Source organism: Mytilus edulis, chromosome 8, assembly GCF_963676685.1.
Source record: "Mytilus edulis chromosome 8, xbMytEdul2.2, whole genome shotgun sequence".
In the NCBI taxonomy this organism is placed as follows: domain Eukaryota; kingdom Metazoa; phylum Mollusca; class Bivalvia; order Mytilida; family Mytilidae; genus Mytilus; species Mytilus edulis.
The window spans coordinates 86,618,845-86,644,609 of NC_092351.1; the positions used below are offsets into that span (position 1 = coordinate 86,618,845).

General features: G+C 31.0%; 1 protein-coding gene across 1 annotated transcript; it reads right to left on the bottom strand.

The window, feature by feature from the left end:
* Positions 1 to 6,077: 6,077 nt before the first annotated feature.
* On the bottom strand, positions 6,078 to 19,371 carry LOC139486520 (angiopoietin-related protein 7-like). The gene is made up of 5 exons (XM_071271429.1): positions 19,364 to 19,371; positions 16,455 to 16,585; positions 15,496 to 15,595; positions 7,768 to 7,932; positions 6,078 to 6,487 (listed from the first exon to the last, which is right to left on the bottom strand). Exons 2-5 carry the CDS (start codon positions 16,575 to 16,577, stop codon positions 6,231 to 6,233), a joined length of 645 nt encoding a protein of 214 aa, XP_071127530.1. The 5' UTR covers positions 16,578 to 16,585; positions 19,364 to 19,371; the 3' UTR covers positions 6,078 to 6,230.
* Between the last annotated feature and the right edge of the window lie 6,394 nt (positions 19,372 to 25,765).

Consider the following 25,765-nt stretch of genomic DNA (forward strand, 5'->3'; position numbering starts at 1 on the left):
AGTGGCCGCATCCGTTTTCATCATCAACCTTTATATATGTTATATATTATCATAAAATACAACTTACATTTCAATATTAAGGATGAACACGAATGCGGCCACTTTCTTTTTACACGAAAACCGTCTAAAATTTAACTAAAATGCTAGAATTATGAGGATTTCAGTAATTTAGCGTGACTTAATGGTGCTAGTACCGGATATATGTGCATTGTATTGTAAAAAAACAGCCCATATTTATGTAGCAGAAGCATTCTTCTGTCCAATAAATAACTAAAGGTTTACATTTTAACAATTTTGTAAAACTGCTATATTTTGGGGCCAAAAAGGGGTCTTACTGAACCTACTCCTTTGATTTCATAGACATTTAAGAATAAAACCAATAAATTAAATGTATCCAAAATTTGATTTAAGTTGACTGTTTTTTACGCCCTTTAAGTTTACAGGACGTATTATGGTATACCGTTGACTGTCCGTCGTCAACTTGTCAGACATATTTAAAAAAAATTAATGCTAAAATAATCAGTGAAAAGTACATGTTGCATGCAATACTTACAAATATAAGGAGTACATGTCTGTCTGGCAATTGTCATTGACCACATAATACATTTGTATGGTTCATTGATCAATAGTAAGTCCTCTTTTATATGCTATATTGTGTAATCAATAGGTCATCTTCATGTATATTTGGTGTATGGAATGATTATTAAATGTATTTTAATAAATTACAATATTAAATAAGAGGATGTGATATGATTATAAATGAGACACTCCACAAGAGACCAAATGACACAGAAATAACTATAGGTCACCATACCGACTTCAACTATGAGTATAACCTATTCTGCATAGTTGGTATAAAAGGCCTCAAAATGACAAATGAACAATTTCAATTCAATTCAGAAACTTACGGTGTGATTAATGTACAACATAATGAATGAAAAACAAATATATCTGTCTTCAATTGCTGGGTTTATTTGAACTTAATCTCATTTTCATGGATTTTTCAGTTTCTTAAATACTAAATATGTTTCAAAATATTTAGTTGATTGGATGATTATAACAGAGTCAGACAAAGGGGGTGGGCTCATTAGTTGATTATATTGGGAAATTTTCTGCTTCTGCCACAGTGTATATAAGGCTGGCTCGGATTGATTTATCTGACTTTTGCCTCATTGCCTGATATTTATAGTAAAACTGTAATCTTTAGGAATATCAACATAAAATCATTCATGGTAAAGCAGGCGAGGCATTTGAGCTTATGCACTCAGCTTTCACTTGCACTTCCGCTTGTATTAACACAAACTATGTGCTGAAAGCTGTCACGGCCATACATGCAGATAAACTAGGAATATGTATGTAACAATTTGATAAATATGTGATCTAGACTTTCCTGTCAGATATATACTTCTTGTTATACATTTTTTGTGTCTTATTATGCTATCATGCAGTCTGTGTCGTTGTCCGAAGATACATTTAGTTTCGGGACAATAAATTTAGTTTTAGTGAATTGATCTCTATAAATATTTACCAGAAGGTTCAATACCACTAAAGGAAGGTTGGGATTGTTGTTGGGGGTTATGGTCCCAAGTTTTGGACTATTTGCTAAAAAGGGGGGGGGGTTGCACAAAAGCAAAAAAATATCAATTCACATCATATTAACAATTCTAAGTTCTTCTGTGTCAGAAACCTAATATGTGTCAAATATTTAATTACAATCCAAATTCAGACCTGTATCAAGCACAAATATTGTGTCCATTTTTGCCCCAACTGTTCAGTGGTGGACTTCTGCGGTCGTATCCAGTTGCGCTCAGCAAAGCAATTCATTTTTAATGGAACAAGTCCTTATAGTTGACAGCATTATATTTTTAAGAAAACTTATTTGCATACTTTTTATCACAGAAATCAATATCGTTGTCATCCCAACAAATCTGTTTACTCACTGTTTTCAAATTTGGTACGTCAAGTTTGTCTTGCAGATATATGTATATTACAACTGCGATGCTTAGGTCCCTCAAATAAAAACTTTTCCCCATGAAATAAACTTCTTTGGCTCACAGTAAATTTTATTTACTAAGGTTATGAGGCAACTCTCCACCAGAGACCAATTAACATTGAAGATAACAACTATATGTCACCGTACGGACTTCAATGACCAAAAACCTATACTGCGTAGTCAAACAAATAAAAGCACTAGAAATTACGTTCTTTTGTTTATATTGCACATAACAAAACTTTAATTCGTGCATGCCGAATGTTCATTGGCAAATATTTCAAGGACAATACGGATGAGAACATATAGGTAAGTACCATATTATGAAAGTTATATGCAAAGTAGGAGGAGCTAGATATATGGACTGTCATAAGAAGATTCAAGAACAATGCGCTAAATGTCTGATTGGTGCATGTACGGGAAAAATTCCACCTTTTTACCCTACGCGGCTTCGTATGTATACGTCCAGCTGTAAGTAGATGTGGTATGATTGCCAATGAAACAACTATCTATCAAAGTTCAAATTTAAAATTCAATATTCCAAATTAAAAATTATCTCCTTTTTATCATCACACACAGATTGATACTTAGTTACTGGTATACATTTCTTTGCAACAGTTAGATCAAATCAGTGTTCACAAAGAAAATTGTCATTCACATGTTTTGCCGCAATTACATCACTCAACTAAATTTTTTTTTAAACAAGAAATTTCCTTATTAGTTTCCCTTTGAAAAACGCATGTCAAAAAGTAAGAGAAGTTAAAGTTTGCCAACGTCACCGTCAATATAGCGTGCCTGTGTACTGGACGGAGTTATAGTATATATTTTTTTTTATTTATAAAGTTGTAAGTAGTGTTAGGGACTGCCCGGTACGTACGTCTGCAGGTGTGTGTGTCCTATAGGCAGAATCTCCGACATGGTGAAACCAAAAATTTTGCCGTCCTCCGCAAAGCATGCGGTATATCATAGACCGATATATAAGGTCTGAATACTGGGTCCCGGTTACTATTGACCAATTTTCATCTACATGAAAAGGCGGATAACAGCAAATTATTGAGCTGTCGTTTTATTTCTGCGTAAAACATAATCAATTTATTGAAATAAGTTGCTCACGGGATCCATTAGTCTATTATTATAATAAACCTTTCTCTGATTCAATTATACTAGTTTGATGTTTTCTCTTTTTATTGTGAACTCGGTTGACATATTGATAGATACAACAGAAAATTGCAAACTAACAAAATAACAATTAGCACAATAAGAAATAGGAAAATAACACAAAAATAGAAAATATTGGCCCCGAGGTCTTAGATTATAGGACTAGTGTTCCAGAAATCAAAAAATTGTGATACGAGATAATTTGTTAGATGATTTTCGTGCTCATTATTTGATTGAGTAAGTAAATCTTTATGTGAAAATGTTACGTGTGCCTGTCAAGCATTAAGTCTTTTATTTAATTTGTTCAAATTTGTTTCGAGAAAAAACTATAGTATCAAAAATTTGCAGTGGAAAAATATTTCACAAGCTCGGGAATAAAATCATAACAAGCCTTGGATATAAAGATATTTCAAATAAAAAAGAGATTATAATGACAGTAACAAAAGATCACAAAATGTTACAAAATGTCAAACGGATAGCTTGAAAATGAACCCGCCCGATGCCTTTAAAGCATACGGTACCGGTTTTACTTGTTTTTAAAGCTGTACGATGACATGCAGTTGTTTACGTCGCTATCATTTGTTTACTGTTAATCATTGCGTCATTGGCAAAACATTTTCAAATATTAATCTTATAGACATCACTTAATTCAACCGGCATTTAAGTGAATAAGAAATATGGTGCGAACAGACTCAAGGAGCGAACGTGTATGATGATAATGTGTTTTTGGAAGGGAATAATGTCGACGTCATACATGTCCGTATTTATATATTCTTTTTTTTTAATGTTATATCATGTATATTTCTGTCCTTTTTAAATTTTATGCGAAAAATGAAGAAAGCACTCTGAATTTCCGACTGTACATATTTCCTGTTTTGAAGAACGTTTTGCAGCACTTGTTTTTATCGTCAAGGGTGCTTTCATACACGCCCGTGTTCCAAGATGGCCAAAGCTATTTTTGAGAAGACCTCCAAAAGCAACCGTTTCCAAGGCACTCGTCGTAAGAAACATGCGTTAAAATATGCGCACTGTTAAAGGGCCGAGCCACATTAATTTGTTTTATTAGTGCAGTCATTAAACCGCGCTAAAGCTTTTGATTATAAATCAAATCGTTTGCTACAAAATAAATGATGAAGCTACAGCACTAAGAGATGTGTTGAGGTTCATAAATCTATAGCAAAATGGGAAGCTGTGGTGTTCAGTAGCAGTTCATTTGCTGCTCACAAGTTTCAGAACTCCGTTGGTATGAGTAGACAGTATGAACGTACTGGATTTTTTTTTATCTTAATTTTAATATTCGTTGTTGTTTTTCAAACTAATATTTCAACAAAAAGATTGTTGGCAGTCTAAGCTAATACTCGATTACTCTGTCAAAAAACATCTAATACTATCGTGTGTTTTAGTTGGAATGGGTGGGTAATTATATCATATACACTACAAACCATTAAAAGTCTGAAATGGCCTATATCTGTACTCGACTGTACTGATTTTTACTCGACCAGTCTGAATTTGTCTGAGATTTACTTGATAATACTCGACTGTAGTCTGAACCATACTTAACAGTCTGAATGTGTACTTGACCAGTACTTAACAGTTTTATACGAGTCTGAACTGTACTCGACCCAGTCTGAACCGTACTCGACCTAGTCTGAACCATACTCGACCTAGTCTGAACCATACTCGACCAAATCTTAACCAAACTAGACTCTTTGTATCTATTAACTGTATTTTATCAATTTAGGATTTTTTTTTAATAAAAATGAAATTTGAACAACAACTTGAAATTAAAAATATATTCAATACAGTTCTGAAATTAAAATTTCACAACAATCAATCATAATATAACTTCAACTCAATATTAATCAACACTTACATATTAATATATATCAACTTTTAAAATATAAATAAAACAAGCTGATCAAATAATCTAAAAAAATGTAAAATGTGACTAATATTTTCAATATTATTCAAATTTCATGAATATTTCGGAAGTATTTTATGGCAACTGGACTATTTTCACTATTAACTTAAGCCTAGTATAGATTTATGTTGTCAGTTGACTTTAATTAGTTTATAATGCAGTGAATGGTTTTTTTTATTAAGATATATATAAAATAGTATATAAAACAACTTAATAAATTCAAAAAAATGAGAGCTTAATTGTTTTGTTTTATTAAACCAAGAATCTAATATAATCATTATATAGAATTTCCCTAGCAATCCTTGATAACCTTTTTAAAAAAAGGAAATGTATTCCAAAGGAACAGTAAAAAAAAATAAAAATTAATTTAAGTATTTTTTTGTCAAATTAACATGGCATACATAAAGCACTTTAATATGTTCTAATTAACTCAGTACATGTGTGTTTTACAGGTAAAAAGACAGCCTTATTTTCTTAAATTAAACTTAAACTGTTTGTAGTGATATTGATCTATGATGAGTTTATTCACAACCCCTTGTTCGATGCCACTGATGGTGGAGTTTTAATTCCCAGAGGGTATCACTAGTCCAGTAGTCAGCATTACACGAGTTATTATTATTAGAGCATGTATTGTGAATTAATTGTACCTTTATTATAGAAATTATTGTTCTCTGCTATCTGTTGTTTTGTCACATTGTATACACTTGTTTAGGTATTGTCATAGCATATTATTTATGCTTTCGCAAATAAAATATTCATTCATTCATTCATTTATCAAATGATCATATCTATAAATTAACCGTGCACACAATTTGAATTTTTGAAATACTAAGGTTTTTCTACCTCAGGAATAGATTACCTTAGCTGTATTTGGCAAAACTTTTCGGAATTTTGGTCATCAATGATTTTCGACTTCGTCCTTTATGTGGCTTTTTAAATTTATTTTTGTTTCGAGCGGCACTGATGAGTCTTTTGTAGACGAAACGCGCTTCTGGCGTAAATACTCTCTTGACCTCTATGATGAGTTTATTAATATGATGTACCTGTATAACATGATAAGACATTCAAGTTTTGTCAAATAACTACACAATAATTAGTTATCAACTGGTAGTTTAATTAATTGATATTGCAAACAGTACAAATGAGTAACGTTCAAATGTTTCATTTCTTCCGTATCATCATTTTTGTTACTTTCATAGAGGAGTTCCATCCCTTCCATCCATACCAAATCACGCCTCTTCCACTTGATAAACCTTTACCTCCATTAACATACTCTCCATTAAGATCGGAATAACCACAATTATAGTCATACCACCACGGTCCTCCATAAATACCTTTTGCACAATTGGCTCCCTTCGGACGACCGTCATTTTGTCTGTCTGCTGTTGTAAATTTCACATTATTAGCCAAACTGTTTCCTGTAAAAGATAGACATACATTGTGACTGTCATTTACTTGATCAACTGGGTTTGATGAATATTTTAAAAATTAATAGTTTGTCATTTCTGAACGAGATGTAACCCTAACTACTCTCTGTAGTTATTCCAAAAGAAAAATAATTGACATGGTGGATAAGATGATTGAATTCATAAATCATCAAATCTGTGTATACGGTTCAGACTGACCAAATGAGAAAAACCCTGATGCACTAACGTCCAAACAAGTATAAGTCACTGACCCAGTCAGCAAATCCTTTTATATAATATGTTGTTTTTTTTTCATTTACCCTTACACTGTAATTTTTATCATATTTTTTTAGGATCATATCTTGAGTTATGTTTGTAGTGCAACTACAGATTTTGATGAAAGGAGCAGCAACCGATGCACTAGATGAGAAACTCAATAATTCATAATTCAGAGTAATAGCGTCAATATATAATTTATCATCAACTACAAAACAAATGCAAACATTAAATTTTGTTTTAAAAAAATCATTAATATAATGTTGGTTTTTTTTATAAAATCGCTGTTGGTTAGAGTGTTTACTTGAAGTATAATATAACAAAAACTAATAAACGAGCATTAAATTTAATCTACAGAAAATGTATTATAAAAAGCTAAGAGTATCTTCTTAACTCGATTACTCTGAACTAAGTTTCTGATGACATAAACTAACGAAAAATGAACGATTACTATACAAACGGCTGACAATTATTCATTCTTATCCCTTTTCAAACAGTAATGGGGGAGGGCGTAGGACCTTTATCGGAACTCCGGGATCGGATGTTTTTAAGCTCGGGATTTTGGTATTGATCCTTTCGGGATCCGAGAATTCTTTTTTTTTCGAACTTTGGGATAACATGATTTGATTTGTTTTGAATTCGGGACCTCGGGATTCCATCTTTTTGAGCCCAGAATTTCGGGATCAGGAGCCCCCCCCCCCCCCCCCCCCTCCTCAGTATTTAATTCAGTTTCAGGCCACAGTATTTTAAGCAGTTCATAGTTAAATAAAACGAATGTTTTAATCGATGATCACTTTTAAAAATCCTATTAAGTCTTATGTCTCAAGCTAAATACTAATAGTGTGTAGATTACTTTTCATAAATACTAGTATATGATTGTGTTATTTTGTAAATCATTTAGAACACATTACGACGGCGCATTATTTTAATTCCTATAATTTTTTTATTTTTTTTGGGGGGGGGGGGGATATTCACATACTATGTATGTTTTCCACTTATCATATGTCAGTATATACCTGCATTACCACTGTATGAACCATATGACAAAATATAGTTTGAGACTTCATCACCGAGAAAAAATTTATTGAAAACAGCATAACGACTGTTTCCTTCCCAGTCTTCAAGATATATTCTAAGAACGTTGTTTCCCAATCCAGTCAATTGATGAACTCGGTCATTCCCTGAAATAATAGAAAAGGAAGATGTGGTATAAATGCTAATAAGACAACTCTCCATTCAACAATGATGTTGAATACTATGTTTTACTCTTTTCTTTGCATACTTCGAAAGTTTAATATAGCTTTTTTTATAACCAATATCCATCACGTTATTTCATTACATGAATTTGGTATTGCTGATCCATTGTTATCATGGTACATGTATTAACTATAGTATTTCATTGTAAATTCACGCACCAAACCTCACAATTTTACATCGGTTACAGTTACCAGAATCTTATCACTTCAAAGATAAAGTGTAGCAGTCAGTGACATGCTTCATAGATGTAGAAAAGTGCTCATTCATACTGGTTTCAAACAACTAATAATTTTAAAGGGGTATTTGGTATAATTACTAATGAGACAAATAACCAACATAGACTAACATCCATTTATTTTGTCGATTCAATGTCACCGTAGAAGCATATCCCATAAAGTAGTCTATTTAAAACCCCGACAAAAACAAATATGTTTATTTTTCGATTATTTGAATATAAAAACACAGGATCAAATGCCAATACCAGAAGTAAATAAAAACATGTTGCACAGGATGACATAACAGACAACTAAAACAACCATATGTCTTATCACATGATTGTCACGTGTGTATATTTTAAACTTGAACATAAGAATTGATTGATATTCAACATTGTATTTCAGTGATTTTTTATGATATGTTTTATTAAAGTTAACTCATTTATTTCTTAATTGATGAGATATAATTTAAGTTTCCATGAATATTATGTTTTAATTTAAAAGTGATGTCTTTTACTAAAATAATTGCACAGCATTTCTGAGCGAGCCAGTGTTTTTTTCAGTCACTATGGGAAAAATATTGTAAAATATTATAATCCTGGTACCTTTAAGAACTAGTAACAAGTTAAAAACAAATATCACAACTTAACTACAGAGGCGGAGTGATTTAAATACATTATTGAATGGGAATCAATTTTCAGTATCTATCAGGTTAACAACTTTTCTCGTATAATGGTATAGTATTACATACTTCTAGATTTGGAGACTTAAAGTCCTAAATGTATCATAACTGACATATTTTATAAAAAGTATTTAAAATGTGTGTCATACAACGAAACAGCAAGCTGCTATAGAATTTTAAAAAAGGACTAAAAATAAGTATTTATATACAAATCTAAGTTAAAAAATATCAAAGTGCTCAATGTTTTGAATATATCTTTTTCACACGAAGCAGACTACCCAGAAGTTTTCAAAAAATTAAATGATCAGTTCCCGTAGAAAATAAAGTGTCCTGTGATTCATGTCATTGCATTGAAAAACAACTTTATAAATATAATGATTTTTTAAATAATTCAAATATCTAACCATTCGTCATCTGGCAAATAAACATATCTTGTTAGTTGTCTCGTTAAATATTAGGTACGCGGGTAGGTTAATGCGGTTTCAAATCGATTTTTGGTGATTGCATCGAAATCTCATCTATTACGTCATTTTCGAAACTATACGAATTTTGATTCGCTAAATCGGACGTTGTGAGAATTTGCTATGAGTGATGATTTTTTGGCTACACCGAGGTCAACGATTTATCAACTTGTTGTTTTTCGACAACAGCATTGCGACATTAACAATACCTTAATCCTTGACCATTGTTCCCTTGAACACTTACAGTTTTAAGTAAGAAAATCGCCAAAAACTAACATTCATCAACGTCAATGTTTAGCTTGTCACGTCACACTCATTATCATCAGCTGTTGAGCACCTTGTCACAGAAATCGGCACATGGAAATCACAATGGAAAGGTGGATTTTGCATACATTTTGAGGTAAATACGTTGTAAATTGTAACTCTTTACCACCGGTACCAATTTCTTCTTATTGCATTTTTTGAAGTGAATCGAAACATTCATAATTCGTCATTTATTTCGATAAACGACGACGAAAACCGTTGATCTTATGAATCAATCAATGAATCAATAAAGTTAGCTAAATGTTAACAATGCTCGGAGAATGATTTTTATAATATTAGTTATATTAGACTTGATTTTTTCTGAGCTAACTGTTACATAATAATAACAACCCCCCACCCCCCCACCCCTCTTAATTCCTCCTTGGTTTAGTGTATGCAATAAATTAAAACTATTCATTTATGTATACATATATATAGCTCCATAACTTGGGTAGATAAGGGGTGCACCCGCTATATTTTTATATCTACCCAGTCTACATCTCTTTAGGCTTAGTCATTTGTTTATTCTTTTATACACCACCCACACAAATGAACAGTGTTGGTGTATTTTTACATGTTAAACAGAGAATGACATTATTTCAATTCAGAATTTTTTTTTTCTTTGTGATTTGAGCATGAATTTTATGAATATAAAACTTGGATTTGTTTCACAAATAGTATTATATCCAATTTTCTAAGTTTATTAGAAAATACCAGTCACACAAAGACAAAGAATTTATAAATGCATGTACAAACAAATAAAATGTACTATTAAGTCATATATCAGTCAACAGTCTACTGAAATTTTACCAAATGAGAGAATTTGTTCATCTCAGTTTATATATTATCCAATTTAATTTTTAGTAATAGACATGGAAATTTTAAATTGATCACCACTTCCATTCAATTGACATACAGACTATTGATTACTTGTAGGATTTGCTTGATAACTATTAAAATGTTATAATCCAAATAAGTGATTATTAAATTTACTTGAGAAGTTACATTGATGTAAATATTTTAATATCATAGATACAGATAAAATACCTACCGGTTTTTAATTAAAAAAATCTCCTTTATTTCCTATTTCCTACATGTTTCAAAACACTGTTGATGTGTCTATTGCTTTTAAAGTTTTGATTATGCAATTTTATATTTGTCTTTTGCAGAATTTTTATTCACGGGTTTTTTTTACTGCTTCCACGTGACTTGACATGTAGGAAGTCTGCATTATCATGGTAGCATTCCAATATTATATTATTGTTACTGACACTTATTTCATAGTCACATGAAGTGATATGAAAGCTCTTTAAAGATTAATTGCTTATGAGTTTAGATTAATCTATTTGTTAAGAAAGTAAACAAACATGGCAATTATTTTATTACAAACATGTAAGTTTACTATTGCTTTTACCAACCACTGCTTATAGGCTATTAAGCTTACTCAAATTTGATTATATTGATGTTCTCTTTTTGTATCAGAATAAGAATAAGATAATTGTTATGTTCAAAATATTAATAACAGGGCACATTATTAAGAGCATATAAATTAAGTACAATGATTGAAGTAATAGATATTATGCATATATATAGCAATGGGGCTTATAAATTAATTATATTGTGTATAATAATATTATTTTTTTTGCAGAATTTTAAGATGAATGAGAAACAATCGCTACTTCCAATACAATAGCACATTTGATAAAACGAATAAGACACAAGGACTGCACTTTTCATTCTAAGGAAGATCAACAAATGAAACCCAAACAAGGTTATCATTTTCATATCAGATTCCTGTACATGAGATATAAAGAGAAAATTAATTTTACTGAAAAGACAACTCTACTTATACATATTTGTGACAAAATGAATGGAATCAAGACTGTTTTAACTGTGCTAAAAGGAATACAAATTAAAAGTTAATTGTATTAAAAAAAGTGAGAAAAAAATTTATTTATTGTATGAAAAAGCAGGTTCAACAAAAGGAAATATGATGAAATGAATGAATAACTAACTGCAATGATTCTGGAACATGTGTTAGTTCATGATCAAACAAAGGAAAAATTTATAAGACAGTGGAATACATATGATATGTGATATTGTGTCCTAATTATGATCACTGAAAAGAGGATGTTTCACAGAACTTTTACATATAAATGTGTCACTGTGTACAAATTAAATCAAAATTATTAATATTGTTTATTAACATAAATGTGAAACAAAAGCAAAAGTGTCAGGAATGATGAAATGTTTTCATATACAAATTAGCAAATAGATTCATCAATAGGATCACCCATTCCCTAATTTCAATGATTGTGAAACATATGTTATAACAAAAACAAAAAAATCTATGTAATTTGGTTATAATGGTCAGTATTGACACATGAAATCATACCACATGATAACTCAATTTTGCTGCATTTAATTCACAATTTCAAATCAATCAATCAGTGAATGTGTATTTTAAATTACTTGGGTTAAATGAAACAACTTTGAGATTGCCAAGTGGTGTTTTCTGTCAGACACTGATCATATATTCCCTTACAAAAACATTCACTCCCCCTTTTCAGAAAGTACCAAGTAATGCTTATTGAAGAGCAATTATCAATATTAATTCAATTATCTAATTACATGAAGCTTAAAAAGATAGTAAATATTATAACTTTTCTTATTCAGTTCAACATGGTTTAAACTGATGTTTGCTAGTTTTATGCTGTTTATCCTTGAAAATAAACATCTCATTGATGGTTAGCATTGCAATTATAAAATATGATATATTATATTGATATAAATAAAATATAGATAATTAAAACAGTTGTCCCAGTTCATAATTTTTTTCTAATTTATAAAGATTTAAGCCACAGATACATAAATGGGGGTCTGAACTGGAGGGGGTGTCAATCAGTTGTTTAGAGAATGGGTGTCTTTTATTTTTATTCAAATAGCATCTTTTCTTTACCCTACAAAATTATTATTATATATTCTTTAAAAAACTTTACACCCTATATACACCTATATACCTGTTTCCTGTACCTTAAAAAGAAGGCACAGATTACAGCTAATTTCCTAATGTAGAGCAAGACTTTGGTTACCTTGCTTGCTTTGTTTGTATATTGTATAATAATAATTTGGATAAAATCCAATTGAATTTAACTATAATATTTACAGGTTTAAGTTTGCCTATATTTATTGCTTGAAGATGACAATCTTAAGTGCTTTAAGCTTGGGTCAATGTTTATACAAACAAAACATGCAAGCCAACCAAAGTTTTACTATACAAGCTTTAGGAAATAAGCAGTTAATTTTACTAAAAGAAAATATTCTGCAGTTTTAGAATATTTTATTCTCATAAACTAAATACAAAGTTACAGAGAATGGTACATATATATATATATATGTGTACCATTCTCTGTAACTTTGTATTTAGTTTATGAGAATAAAAGTTTTAGAATATTTTATTCTCATAAACTAAATACAAAGTTACAGAGAATGGTACATATATATATATATATATATGTACCATTCTCTGTAACTTTGTATTTAGTTTATGAGAATAAAATATTCTAAAACTGCAGAATATATATATAAGTACGTCTGAGTCAGTGACAACCCTACAACAGATGTATCCATCGGATCGCCATCAATGATGGTGATACATGGCTGTGTACATAATGTATATACAACTCGTCTAAACATCAACCTCAACATTAATTTATTAAGGTGGTACCTAACACTACAGGGAGATAACTCTGTAAAATCACCTAAACGTTTTAATTACGTTGTGTTTTAAGGGAATATTAAGCTTCTCAATGATCAAAATATGTGTTTGTTAAATTGCTATATAACCAGTGTAATTTTTCTGATAAAACGGTTGGTTCAAATTTTTTGAAATTTTCATATTTTTGTCAAAGGGTCAAAGTAAATACTTTGTCAAAATTTTATGAAAATTAAACGAGCCAAATTAATTTTAGTGAACGTGTTGGGTACCACCTTAAGAGAAAATAAGCAGGAAATTGAATATATATTCCAAGCTGTCACTATATATATGGTGTGATTGCCACTGTGACCAACGACTAAATGATGTACAGTTTATTGCTCTGTATGATTTATAAAGAATGAGCAAGATTCAAGATTTTATTGTACACTCTGACAGTTTACACTGTTACAAGAGGCAAAACCCAAACATGAGAGGCTACTCATTTGACAAAATAGAAAACACTATTCAAAGAATTATCTGATTGATTGAATGGTGTTTAACAACATTTTCCGCACTGTTGTGCGAAAATACGGAGGTCATGTTTTATTGGTAGATAAAGCTACAGTGTCCGTAGAAAAATTCAATACATATTTTTTGGCCAAAAAATACCAAACAGAAAGAAAAGGGGCTTCATACCCCAAGCCGATGTGTAATTATAATCATTCTGATCTATTCTCCGAGTAAAATATATATTTAAAGAGTTTGTTTATTTGATTAAATCAATTGATTATGGAAGAGATGCAGCAAAAAGTACATTTAAATAAAGATCAACAACAATTTCCCGATGACTGAAATTTGTATTTCTGTTTACAGAATTACTTCCCTGTGAAAGTCACTTTTGCGTTTGTAAACAATGTCGGACCCGAAAACTTGTGAAACACATCAAATTTGACTCAAAAGTGCTAGTGCGTAGAAATGATGAATTTTCGAGTAAAGTTAACGTACAGAAAGCTGAATATTAATATTTTACGGAAACTGCTACTCGTTCATGTTGTATATACCGTTTTCAAGTATTAGACGTTGTAAAATCTGAAGGTCATAGTATTTTTGGCGCAATTCAGTCGAAAATCTCAGTTTATTCAATTAATCTTTTTATTCAAAGGAGGCGAGTAGCACTTTTCTAATACTTTGGTATGTAAGCTATCCACAGCTAACAATACTTAGAAAAACAAGACTATCTACACGCTAGCACTTTTGAGTTTACTGTTTTCACGTTTATTAATAGATTTTGAGTTTCACGTGATAACCACGTGATAATTTAAGAATGTTTTTTTTTTAAACGAAAATCCATATTGTCAACATACTAGCAAAACTAAAAAATATAACAAATTACACTTTAAATGAGTCAAAAAGTCTTTTTATTAAAAGTTGAAATTTAAGTATCATTTTTTTCATTTTTTTGAAAATACAGCATTAACCTACCCGCGTATTGACAACCAAACGGTATTGCATATGGCTTAATATGCTAAAGATATAATCTTCAATCAGTTTAATCGAGGTCAGAGGCTGACATGTCACTAACTGCTAGTAGTCCCTTTTAAATGTATGTATCATTTTGCTGAGATTCATAAGTTACCTTTTCTGACCTGTACTTGTACTAAGTTAACTCGTAGTGTTACTGTGTTTGTGTACTCTACAGTTGCTATAGGTATTTTAAGAGGGCTGAAATCTAACAAAACATGTATAACCCGGCCGTATTTTTGCGCCCTTCTCAAGTTTAGAGCCTCTTGGCTTTGTTAGTCTTATATGTTTTTTTTTATCTTTTGGAGTTTAGAGTAATGATCTTTTTCATTGAACTAGTACACATTTTGTTGAGAGGCCAGCGGAACCGTCAGATGCAGGATTTTCTTGCTTTGTTGGAAACCCATTGGTGGCCTTCGGCTGTTTTCTGATGTTTGGTCGGGTTGTTGTCTCTTTGGCACAGTCCCAATATATGTTTTCAATTTTATTATAAGCCTGGAACTGCGATTTAAATTTCTAATTGAAATGCGTCAGTAGGAAATTAACACAAAAAAAAAACAGTAAAATAAATAAAACAAAACACATAACAATGTTTCAGTATACTGTACCTAACCAATGTTCCCCACTGACTTCGCCAAATCCATTTTTGTAGTCTCTCCAAAGTTTTGTATGAAAACTAACAAGTCCTCCAGATCGATATTGAAATACCTGTGGGAGATCATGTATAATTTTCTACATTTGAAAATGCCTGTACCAAGTCAGGAATATGACAGTTCTTGTCCATTCGTTTTTGATGCGTTTTGTTATTTGATTTTGCCATGTGATTATGGACTTTCCCAATTGATCTTCCTCTAAGTTCAGTATTTTTGTGATTTTACTTTTTTTATAATTGTGAAATTGAACAGGCACGTAAATTGTATAGACGTTTATACATACACATAGATGTATGTGAACTATCATAGGTCTCGCTCATTTAACATTAAAATGTGCTACACAAATAATTGATATTTCATTAAAATACAACATGTTTTAATGTTTATTCTTCAAGTTGAACTTAATTGTCTTACAGATTAACTGTAACAAGTAAAACAAAAAGATAAGTATTACATATCAGAGAGAATATGTTAACATTCAGTATATGTTGCTATCAAAATTGCAACCTCTAAACTACGTTCACATTTATACAATTGCAGTTACCCAATGAAAATCTGAAAAAAACAATACGATTGTTTTATTATGATAATTCAGTTATTTACGTACAAGGACAGATTTTTGCAGCGATATCGGTCTGAATAATTTTTGAAAATTGACAAATGTATTCAATCGACGTAACAGATGAAATATTCTGTCAGATGTTTGAGAGGTATTCAAATGCTAGAAGTATATGAAACAATGCGGATACAACTGATTTTCTAAGTTGAATTGCACAATTGTGAATTCTGCTGGTGCAATAGATTGTTAATACCATACTATCCTTACTTAAAGAGAACAGCTTACATATATTGGTTAACGTTCTGTGTCTATATAATACATAAGTAAATATCGTATCGTTTATAAAACTACATACTGTCCATCCTCCGCCGTCTGTATCCATATCACAATACACCTTATATCCTGGGGCTCCACTCGGGTAGATATGATAAACCCCACTTTTGTGTATCGTTCTGTTGGCGTCGTTGCAGTCTTTCATTTGAATTTCTAGTATAAAGAAATAAAAAATACAATAATAATAATATTAATAATAATAATGATAATAATAATAATAATTATAATAATATTAATAAAAATTAAACCCAGTTGTTCAGAGAACAATTGAAGGTCTTTCCACCACTAACAATATATTTTTATATGAAAACATTGAAATTCAGTTTAAATGTCAATTCCTGTGGCTTTATGATGTATAAATATGAATTTATAGCAAAGGTCAAAATCTAGAACATCGAATTTGCTTTTGACCTTGATCTCAATTTCAAGGTCATAAACCAAGAACCTAAATCAAAAGACCCTAGGTCTGTAATATGTATGGATAATGAGTTATATCACTTAACTCATTATTCTAAATATAAAAGGGGAGACAACAACCGTTTACTGCCAAGGTATCCTTGCAATCAAAATTTAAGTGTTACGGCATGTCGTAACTAACAATTTAGTGAAAATAATTTGTCGATATCTTATACAGTTTTTGAAAATAAATGAAAATAAGCCAAAATCAAAATTTAGAATATGACTTGACCTTTGACCTTGATATAATTTTCACATTTTTGGACCAAGGACTTCTAATCTAAAGACTCTAGGTCTCTATCACTTATGGTTTACCATTTAGAAATGCATATCACTTAATTCAAATAGAAAAGGGGGAATAACTCTAATATGGAGTCTCCGTAAAGCTTCAGTACAAATGCATATCGTAATCCTTAAGATGTAAAGAGCAATTTGGTAAAATAAATTTGTCGTAATCTTTTACGCTTGCGAAGGAGTAGTGGCCACAAGAAAAACAGTGTTTGGGGAGATAAATCTTACAACGTAAAGTATTTTGTTATACAGCTGTAAATTTTTAAAGCGTAGAAACTATACGATATCATATTCCAAATATATAAGCGACATCTTTTGAAACATCAATACTCTGCAAGAAAAAAAAACGGAAGAAAAAAAATAATAATCAGAACAAAATCGTGGAAAGACCTTATAATGATAATACTAATGTAGACTTAAATCTGTATAAATGCGTATATGTCGTAGTACAAAAAGCTTGAATCGTTAAGTCATCAGCACTCTCAAATCAGTTACTGGTAAAAAAAAAAGGCAACAGTGGTATACCGCTGTTTAGAAGTCATAAATCTACTGATAGAAAACAACGAAACAACAGAACGCTGAAGTGCACCAAACAACTAACAACTATAACATACATATAAACCATATATCGTTGTTTGCAATCATTTTGTCGTTTCTGATAAAGCTGTAGTATATTTTCAGCACGACCATGATAATATAAGATATATATAACACACCGGAGTGATATCATTAGCATCATCATGAGAAGTACCAGTAGGACATGATAATCATTACCAACATGGTCATAGGACACCACAGTGATATACTATAAGAATTTATATAAGAAACGCGTATCAAATCATGCATAGCTCATATGGTGTCTCGTACTTTATCATGGATTTATAAATAAAATGTATTCTTTCAGTGTATGTTCATTTTGTGTCTCTTGATTGAATAAGCTATTCCAATTGATAGTTTATAGTGTGTCTTTCTATGTTGTCATGTTACACTGTTGTTTCAGATAAGGGTGAAGGTTTGGTACCATGAAAACGTTTAAATCAACTGCAATTGTTTGCTCCTGTCATAAGTAAGACATCTGATGTGGTTCATAAGTGTTTCTCTTTTCTGGTTTTGTAATCTAAATTAGACTGTTGGTTTTTCCGTTTGAATGGTTTTACACTAGTAATGTTTTGAGGCCTTTTTTAGCTTGCTGTTCGTTTTTGAAGACCGTAACTTGATCTATAATAAATTTACTATAACAAAATAAACTTGGATGGAGTATTGTCTCATTAGCACGCATACCACATCTCCATATATCAAATGTTGCTAATCAAGCATCATATTTATAAGTAACATAGTATATTAGTGACCTAATATGATATAAAATTCCATATGTGACGAGTGCGAGGCTTGAAATCCCATGCAAAATTTAACGACCCAATATTTATCGTCATAGGTCGCTTACATACTGTGAAACGAATTGATTTTACCGAATATTTTGATATATGGCAATTAAAGTAGTGGCTTTATTATAAAGAACCCCCATACATTAGTCTATAAAAAAACAAAAGCCAAGCATAACAATTTGTATGCTTTTAATGTCTTTTTGTGAATTTATTTTAATCGTTACTTCTCAATTTCGTCTTCTGATGAAACCTTTCAAATTTGTCGTAGACACCTGGTTGTTTTTACAAAGGAACATACCACGGTGTTCACGTAGTTGCTATTTACCAATCATATTCCAAAACTGTATAGGAGGTAAGATAACATGACTTATTCAGTTTGATAATGAACTAATACGATTTATGTGAGGTCATAATTTATATTTTTACGGTAATATCTGGCCACATATGTATAGTATTGATCCTTCAAACCAAACGTGAAACATAAACGATATATAATCTACCCAGTCGCTTGTTACCAATCACATTCCTAGAACATGTAGAAATGTATACAAGGTAAGAAAAATAATCATGTATGACAACCATTTTGAATCAAGCCTGATAATTTCTTTAGTCCTATGATAAACCAATTATCACGCCATAATAGTCAACAAAGAGAACAAAATACGAAAATTATTCAAAAACATATGCTAGTAAATGACAAAATATATCGGTTTACCATTATCGTTAGATTTCAGGTAGATGTAAATTTATTAGCTACCTTAAGTATAATTTGTATGAAGATAAATATGAACATCATTACCTTTAGCTTTCTCACACTAGTAGCACGATTTCAGTCTGAAACGGTCATTTTGGTCTGATCACATCTTGATTGACTGGATTTACCGCTAGAAAAAATCGTCAAGATATTTCAGATAGTTAAGTCGCCGTTCAGATCGATAGCCTCATCAGGTAAATCAGTTCGTTAAGGCGTGTCAAGACGGAAAAGACTGAATCGTCTAGCGGGTTGTTTAGACCCGTTAAGACCGTGTCAGACCAAAACAGACCATGGATACAAAAGAACGTTCAAAATTTTCAGACCCTGTTTTGATCCGTTCAGTATACCGGTTTGATACCACGAGTTGCGCCCCTTCTACTCGATAATGCATTTTAGATTAATACATGTATATATGTATTTTATTATTAGAATTTGAAGTATATTTTGATTAATTAAAAAAAAAAAAATTAAATCTTGTGTTAATTCTTTATTTCTTTTCTTGTTTTGTTAAAAACTAATAAATTATTCTTCTATATATATATGTTGTTTATTTTTTAATAAATGTTAGTTTATATAAATATATATTGATAGTTAAATGCAAGGACGTACGTTAATTGTATACACACCAGAATGTATGCCATAAATTTAACCTTGAAATGTTGTGAACACCGGTAAAAATGTTTTTTTGTATTTGAAGATTAGTAACGGAAAATCCTAAACGTAACCTAAAAAAATTAAGGAGATGTGGTATGATTGCCAATGAGACAATCCACAGAAATGCAGCGGAGGCAAATTAACACAGTCATGCATATTTTTGTTTTATGCATGACAGTTTCTTTAATTCGTTTTCTGTTGATATATGTCCTAGTTTACCGTTGAAGCTGTTGCTTTTTTGGTATGTTTATTTTTTTTTCGTGCGAGTTACTCTATTAAAGTTGGAAAAAAATATTCCCGACATTCGGAAAAGTTCGAAAAAAGACTTCCCGGATCCCGAAACCTGATCATATACTGCATTCAGTCTCTGTCGGGACGGTGTTAAAATATCACCGTATAAAAATTTTCATTCAAACAATATATCCTTATAATATTTATTTTCTTATCCATATAATATGTATATAGTACTTTGTATATACTTTGTATATATATATATACAACTCGTCTATATATATATGGCGTTGATTTGAAATAAAATCTGTTTTAGTTAAAACGGTCGAGTTCAATGGCACGTGCTAGTAATCAACCGGGTCAACAGGTAACAAAATCAATGATCCATAACGTAAGAAAGTACATGCCTATTATATTTTACAATTACTCTCATCATCATTCTTGATAAAAAGGTCTAAACTTTAATAAAGAATGAATGAACACGTATTAGTGATGTCTGACCTTCAGTTTTATATATAAATTAATGCTTATGTTTTTTTTTATATTGAGCAAAGTAACGAATGTGAATCTATTAAACGTTAAAGGTTCTTACAATATCATATACCAAAAGACCATGCAAAATATTTGAGCGCCGCATGTAAAACCATTAAAAAAACATGTACTGTTAGGAAGTTTGTTTAGTATTCAAAAGAAACGTTTCGCTTCTCTATATAGTTTAGAGAGTATTCCTTTAAATTGTGTCAGTTATATAAAGTAGTGTGTATTTGTATTCTATTTATTCATCTAAATGTATCATTGTAATATACATTTTGTATTTCACAACTATATATACTATAAGTTGTAGTGTGATTGATTGTTGTTTAAAGTCCAGTGGCAAATACTTCATGCATGTTCAGGACCAGCTGTAAGTTTATGACATGTATGGAACTCACCGGTGTAGTTTTCACGTGTTATAATAGATAAAAGAATAATTAATTTTTAAGATATCGAAACATGAAGGAGGCAAGGCGCATGGATTACCCGCACTTATCAGTTATTTTCTCTTTTTTGTCTTAAAAAAAAAAAAAAAAAAAACGATTTTTTTTTTATATGTTTATATAATTTACGATAACTGTGGTGTATACGTGCTGTCAGACGAAAGATACACATGTGCCCTCTAAATATCTTTTTTTACTATGGATTGTTTGCTTTCGTATTGACGTTTAACACACAACTTTAATTACTGACTGGATGTATGTAGAAATTCAAACGTACTGGAGAATGAAGGATGCAAATCCAAGCTTTGAATTAAAATGGTCATTAAATTTGCCACACAAATAAAAGAACAAGTGTAAGTGTTGGAATGACATATACAATATATCAACATGTGCATTGTCGGAGAATTTAATTTTGATTTTACTTTGGTAACTGGACAAAATTGAAGAGAGGCAGCCCAATCTTTTCTCCTTCTTGTTACGAGTACAAATAGATTTTATTTGCTTTATAGACATCGAATAGAATTCAGGGCATAACATTACGGAATATGATCTTCAAAATATACTATTTAATACCAATAACATGTAACAAATACATTGTTTTTATATATATATATATATATATATATATATATATATATATATATATATATATATATATATATATATATATATATATAAAAGTAATTTTTGATCATCAGTGCAAGCAGTAGCGTTTGTTTGATTTTAAAACACGAATCGATCTATACTATTTAAAATTACAATACGCAAGCTGAAACCGTACCAAGTGCAATTATTATTTTTGCACACGACATCTAGGCTGTCGTCCCACCTCTAACCGTAGACGGTTCTCTTGGTGGGGATATTGTGCATTCAACCGTGGATATGATAAAATATATCTGTAATAAACAAAATTGTAATGTTTTGATTGTGTAATGTCTTAATTTTTAAGGTTACGCGGGTTCGGTATTAAGCGGGACAATTGGTATGAACACATTTCGATATACGTGTAAATTATATTAAAAGAAGCTTTCAAACGCAGTTATTTTCGAGGATATTTAAAGATACAAATAAAAAAATCCTTTTTATGTTTTTGAATTAGGCTTTTAATTTCCATTCCTAATTATATATCATTGTAGAAAAAATTTATTTTATACATTTAAAGTACATGTAATTCTTTATGCTAGCTAGTCCATGAATAAAATTGCATAAATCACAAAAACACATTCGGGAATAGCAAGAAAGTTTACCAAAAAAGTAGTGGGAACTTTACTGTTTTTTTTATCATATATATTTCTGATAGTTTTCCCGACCTATTCACCTATTTTCAAACTTGAAAAGGGACCTCTTTCAGCAGCACGAGCCTGGAACATGTACACATGACAGTTGTAAGTAACAGCTATATAAATATACAAGAGAAGATGTGGTATGATTGCGAATGAGACAACTGTCCACAAGAGACCAAAATTACACAGACATTAACAACTATATGTCACCGTACGGCCGTCAACAATGAGCAAAGCACATACCGCATAGTCAGCTATAAAATGCATTTCAAAGATACTATAATTAGAATAAAAGGTTAACGTACTTACAAAATATGTCATCTTAAAGAATGTGATTTCACAAATAAATTATTTTCAAATTCGCAGTCCAAGTCAACCTAAAATCGGTTACACACATTTTTAATGTTATAAATCCATTCCAACAATATCATTTTAAACACACACTAGCTTGCCTTTTCAATAATTTGAATAATACAAATTCAGCTAAATTTTGTTTATTCCCATCGACAGAGAAATCTCACACTCATCCCAGACGTTAATAATACTCATGCACTTCAATTTTGATAAACAATTTATTGATACGGATGACAACGCTTTAACATACGGTTACATTAAGGTTAAAAAAAAATGTGAACTTGTTTTTAATTGAATTCAAAGATAGATTAAACGGTAGCTTTAGGAAGCAACCATTTGATTTTCTGGGGGTGGAAAGGGGGGGGGTTATGTTTTTTTTGGAAAAAAAAGTTTGTTTCGAGTTTTGGAAAAAAAATAATTTGTTTTTGACTCTGAGAAAAAAAATGTTTGTTTTACCCTCAGCTGACACTATATGTAATGCTAATATTGAAGGAAAAAAAATTTGTCGCCAAAAAAATGTTTGGAAAAAAAATCCCCCCCCCCCCCCCCCCCCCCCCAAGAAAATCAAATGGTTGCTGCCTTAATAGTGAAATGAACTATTTTTTTGAAGACTCGCCTAAATGTATGTTGCATAGATGTATTAGATCATGCTGTAAATTATATTTATAAAACCATTTATTTGTAAATACCGCATAAATCAGTCTGTTCACTGTTTGAATATAGAAACTTGTCGATTTTATAATATTGAGAGATATCCGAGATTTTGTAATATGGTGTGATAAACAAGTAATTGAAGATGAATATCATTTTATTTTAGTATGTGAAAAGTATAATGAACTTCGAAAGAAATTTATCAAACCATATTGTTGGAGAAAACCGTCGAATCTTAAACTTTTTAGACGATCAATGCATTTGAAAGGGGGCATATATATACAGTTGGAACTCGCCCCTTTTTTATGCTCGGTTGGGACCCCCTTTTAAAGTGGTTGGGTTCTCACCAGTATCTGTTCAATCCGATTTCAATTATTTCGTAAAATACGTTTTTTGACAGACATTACCTTTATCTGATTATCATAATATTCCCAGTTTAAGGAAAAGAAAAGACATTTTTTCTATATATTTTTTTACAAAGTTGCTAATGGTTTAATTATGTCGTAATTTGCTAGGTCAGTGTCGGATTCCGGGCGACATAGCGTACACTTTCCTTTTAATTTTTAGCGTTATTAATATCGTAATTTTTGTATCCTTGCTATCCTTGCTAAATCTTCTACTGTATATCACAGCTAGTGAATAAGTCTAAATGTCCGTACAGTGTATAGTAAGATCTTTTTTCCACACATGGACATTTCATAAGTATAGAAAGTTCGCTATAGTGTTCCATCATGGTCTTAGTGCAGTTTCGAGAGCTTATAGTGCACCGAGGCGGCCTAGGTTATTTTTAGACGCACCGTAAAGTCCTAGTCACACCATTGCAACAACGTCCTGTTTTGATAAATTTGTTAAAATGCTGGGACCATGATACTAATAGTATAATATTTCCCTTTTAAATAGTAATTGTTATGAATGATAATATTTTACATGTATGCTGTCTAATTTTTTAAATAGTTATTTGGTTAATATGGTGTCTCGTAAGTCATTTTTGGACAGGATATTTTTGTTTTATAGTGTATGTATATTCTGCACGAATAATTTTTATCGCTATCATTATAAAAAACTAGACCATGTGAACCGTATGAGATCGACAAGACAGCTGATTGGATAAATGGGATGAATTGTTACGCCTACATAAAACTGATATCCAATCGAATGCCAGCAGACACCTGTCAGTAAAAACAAATTGTAAGCGTGGATGGTTAGAGATTTATTTGTGTATTCGATATTTGAAAAATAAGTTAGATAGTCACTATTCGTTTTCCCTTTTTTCAGCCGGATTTCAATAACTGTTTTTTACACTTTCTTAATTAACAGAAAGGTATTTAAATAGAAGCGCACCACATGTAACAGTCAGAGATTTACAAGCATTTAATATAGCGACTTGTGTTTTCCGGAACGTCCTATTTTCAATTATTCACAGACTTTTGCAATAATATTAAACCTTTATTTTTTACCTTCAAAAACTGCTCAAACTTTTATTCTCAGACTAGACAGCATGAAAGACATAAACACTTTTATAAGTCAGTGTACACACGGTGTTTTCCAAACTTGGTAATTTCTTCGCCCAGGGATATGAATTTGACATTAAAAGTCCCTCAAAGCTTTACAATACCCGGTCGTGTCATTTCCGTATATTGTAGATGGAACGAGTGATATACATACACCAGACATGCATGTTCCCTTACAGGTAAATTTTACCTTTTTGGAGGACTCCTAAGTGGGGATGCGTTGCATGTGTGCTAATCTAAAAAAAATCCAATCTTTTATTTTTCTAAACTGCGTTACATGCAAATGCGAAATAATTAGTGTTGTTTGTTCAGTCCAATTTATTTATAAATATTAATTTATTCTTTTGAATAAAAAAAACTACGCATGTAAACTTCAATGAATACAATAGTATTTAATACTAGTAGCCTAAATGTAAAACAATGCAGCAAGATTTGAGGTTGAAGCGGCTCGATCAAAACGTGAATAGATGAGAAATTGTCATCATTCTTCTAATTAATTACAAAGTATTTTGTGAGAACAAATACTTATATTTTAGTGATGGTGATTCATTGTTGTTTGCCTCAGTCACCTCCAGTGGCAAATATTTCATTCGTGTTCATAACGAGAACACAAGTTTTAAATATAATAGGAAGCACTTCAAATAGTCGTTCGACAATAAGATTAAAAGTAAACTTGAAATACGGTAACCACTGAATAATGAGAGAAGATTTAATAAGGATAGAAATTTAGCCTTGCAACAGCTCGCTACAGTGGGACCACTAACATCATTGAGGAAGAGTTTTCAA